At 45.8% G+C, this 3,430-nt stretch overlaps 1 protein-coding gene across 1 annotated transcript in view; it reads left to right on the forward strand.

Moving 5' to 3' along the window:
- col1a1a (collagen, type I, alpha 1a) overlaps positions 1-2,366 on the forward strand; it is a 15,929-nt gene extending 13,563 nt beyond the window's left edge. The window contains exons 47-49 of the mRNA XM_008330616.2: positions 48-287; positions 383-625; positions 805-2,366. Coding sequence (XP_008328838.1) covers positions 48-287; positions 383-625; positions 805-951 — 630 coding nt within the window. The 3' untranslated portion in view covers positions 952-2,366. The remainder of the gene's footprint in view (positions 1-47; positions 288-382; positions 626-804) is intronic.
- Positions 2,367-3,430: the final 1,064 nt, after the last annotated feature.

Consider the following 3,430-nt stretch of genomic DNA (forward strand, 5'->3'; position numbering starts at 1 on the left):
TAAGAACTTTTTTACCTTCAAATCCGTGGTTGAAGAAGATATTTCAGAAAGGTTCAAATCGTCTGACCATATCTGTTGTCGGTCCTTCTCATTCAGGCGAGTACTGGATCGACCCCGACCAGGGCTGCACTCAGGATGCCATCAAGGTCTACTGCAACATGGAGACTGGCGAGACCTGCGTGTCTCCCATGCAGAGTGAGGTTGCCAAGAAGAACTGGTACGTCAGCAAGAACATCAAGGAGAAGAAGCACGTCTGGTTCGGCGAGACCATGAACGACGGCTTCCAGGTGAATACAGCGAAAAACCGCTCCGAGGACTTTGTTTCTTTCTCGACCTGCGGCCCTCGGTTTTTAAACCCTCCCGACTTTTCTCTTCTCCCCAGTTCGAGTACGGCAGCGAGGGCGCTCAGCCTGAGGATGTCAACATTCAGCTGACCTTCCTGCGTCTCATGTCCACCGAGGCATCCCAGAACATCACCTACCACTGCAAGAACAGCGTCGCCTACATGGACGCCTCCGCCGGTAACCTCAAGAAGGCCCTGCTCCTCCAGGGCTCCAACGAGATCGAGATCAGAGCCGAGGGCAACAGCCGCTTCACCTACAGCGTCCTGGAGGACGGTTGCACGGTAAGGAATCGTTCACTGATGCTTTCCGGAACTTTCTACTGACAAAACTGCATAAGAACTTCTGGCGTTCCAGTGTATATATTTATATATATTTATATATATTTGCAGCCACAACAGTTTAGGCTGTTTTTTACCTTGGAACCTCGATTCTGATTGTGCTTGTTTCTCTTTTCTTCCAGTCACACACCGGTTCATGGGGCAAGACAGTCATCGACTACAAGACAACGAAAACATCTCGCCTGCCCATCATTGATATTGCTCCTATGGACGTTGGCGCTCCAGACCAAGAGTTTGGCCTTGAAGTTGGACCCGTCTGTTTCTTGTAAAAAGAGAAATCTGGACTTGAAATTGTTGTTGTGTGTGTGAGTGTGTTTTATTTTTTTCTAGCAGTCATCTCTCTCTAAAAAAAAATGCCCACCAAAACATTCTCCTAATGCCATTTTTTTCTGAAAAAATCCAACCCCTCACTCCTGATTCTACGGTTTCATTCGGCCATTGTTCCGATGGTCCACTTTGCCTAAAACCTGCACTTCGACAAGATGGCGGTGATGTGGCAGCATCTACATCATTGTTTTGGGACCACTACTTTTTTTTTGTTTGTTTCTGACTTTCTTATTTTCAATTGTTTTTTTCCATCACCAACACCACGGATCCTGTAGAGAAGACATTTTGTTTCACTGGCAACAAGAAAATAATATATGCTTCTGTAAAGTGTAAAAAAATAACTTCCCCTCTTCAAAACCAGGCCTCTCTGGAGTTTACAGAAACCAACTCAAACACACACAGTTGACTTTTGTATTTTTGTACACCACTGCGGTGAGAGGATTGAAAGGACAGCCCCAACAGACAGAACCAATTTCTTTGTACCACGTTTCAGGTGTTGATGAATAAACGGTGAAACTGACAGCCATGTTTGTCTCTGTCGTTCTGCCCCCGACCAGACTGACAGCTCTTTTCCTTTCCATCTGCTGCTGATGTTGCAGCTGTTGTGATGAGTTTGTTGTTGTGGACACTTTCTTGTCTGTTTGTTTCTCTCGCTTTTTTTTTTTTTCCAAAAACAAAGTCACATTAAAACCACCAGCAGAGAAACATGGGTTTAACCTCTTTTTTGAAAGGAAAATCTAACGGCTACCTCAGAGAGCAGGGAAAAACAGCTTTGGGGAAAAAAAAGGGCCCAGTGTTGAGAGGTGCCTGCTGTAGTTGTGTCGTTGTGATGGGGCCGATGGGGAAGTCCACATTTGCTTACGCTTTATCAGAAGCAGAAACATCTAAATCTTGAGGTGCTATTCTTCCTCTGGGGCCTGACTGTGTTACTGTGGTGCAGCGTGGTCCTGGACCTGGTGCTAAAATGAAAAGAGCTCAACTTGTTGATGTCCAGACTGAGACAAAGTTCTTCTCCCTCAGCTTCCTTAGTGCTGGCTGTGAAACTAACTTTAACCTCCTGTTCTTGGCCTTGACCTCATCTGTCAATCACACTCTCCTCCACCTCCTCATCCACACAACTGTTGTGGCTGCTTTCTGACTTTCCTGTGTGAAGGGTGACATTTCTCAATGGAGAAAAAAAAAAAAAGTAATTGGCAACAAAATGCACAAAAGAGCCAACATTTGTGAGAGAAGGGAGACAGACACACCGACGGGGCGAAAACACCACGAGGATCTGTACCTATTTTGTATATGTATAATAAATTGAGATGTTTTTAATTATTTTGAATGCTGAAATAAAGCATGTTAAGTGGTCTAACATTGAATCCTGCCTAATTGAGTGACTCGCTGACTGCCCCCCCCTCCCCCAACTCCCTCACCCCCTCACCCCTCACTTGATAAGGCAGCTGTAGTTCAGACCGTGTGAGTGTGTGTATGAAGAGGAACTGTGTGAGGCCAATTCAAAAGAAATGGAGAAAAAAAACAAATGGAACAAAGAAGAAAAAAGAAGTTTTACCTCAACACATTTGACAAGAAAGGACAAGGACACATCGGCATGCAGTTGAGTGCAGCCTGGGCTTGAACCCTTCAGCTGCTGCTGTTAATCTGAACACAAGTAGAACCTCATTGGATGTGTGTTTGGAACAGGATGTGAACTGTGTTGTGTGTGAATCAACAACCTGAATTCTCCTGGTGTGAAACACGGTCCACACCGTCACCATCAACGTCTCAGTTACTAAAACCAACGCTCATTAACACAAATACAAACAGGACCTTACCTCTCAGAGCATCGCTGCTCCCTGCTGTTCTCTGGAAGTTCTACACGTCCTGTGACCCTTCTCCAGGTCCATTGTTGGAAGACTCTTAGTCCACAGGGGGGAGCGCAGACGTCTTTAAAATCACATGACAGATAAACGATGAACTCATGTAACGAAGGTTGTTTCTGTTTTCCTCAGAGTAATCCATGTCTTCCACGGCGAGGCGGACCGTCTGCGGCGCTCACTCAGCCGATGTGATGTGAGGGGGCTGCAGACTGACCCTGTTCTGTGGGCATCAGCTCGGCCTCACAAAGACACTGATTGTCCACCTTGAGTCAGCCACCCCCCCTGGAACCCAGGATAGGTTTGCAGTCCCGGTGGGAATGTGGACCATTTCTGCAAGAATTTGCGTCTTTATATTTGAGGCCTGGGCAGAGGAATGCTGACCTCTCCAGTTACAGACACACACCGAGCTCTGTGTGCAAAGAGGAAACACATCTGCAGGTAAATATCAGAGGGATGTTGATCAGAGGGAAGCCAAGGGTAAGGGGGAAAAAAACAACAAAAAGACAGGAATATATTTGGTTTAAAAATGGTTTAAAAAATGCCAGGTTGTATTTTTTTT

The sequence above is a fragment of the Cynoglossus semilaevis genome, chromosome 17, assembly GCF_000523025.1.
Source record: "Cynoglossus semilaevis isolate Cse_v1.0 chromosome 17, Cse_v1.0, whole genome shotgun sequence".
Lineage (NCBI taxonomy): Eukaryota > Metazoa > Chordata > Actinopteri > Pleuronectiformes > Cynoglossidae > Cynoglossus > Cynoglossus semilaevis.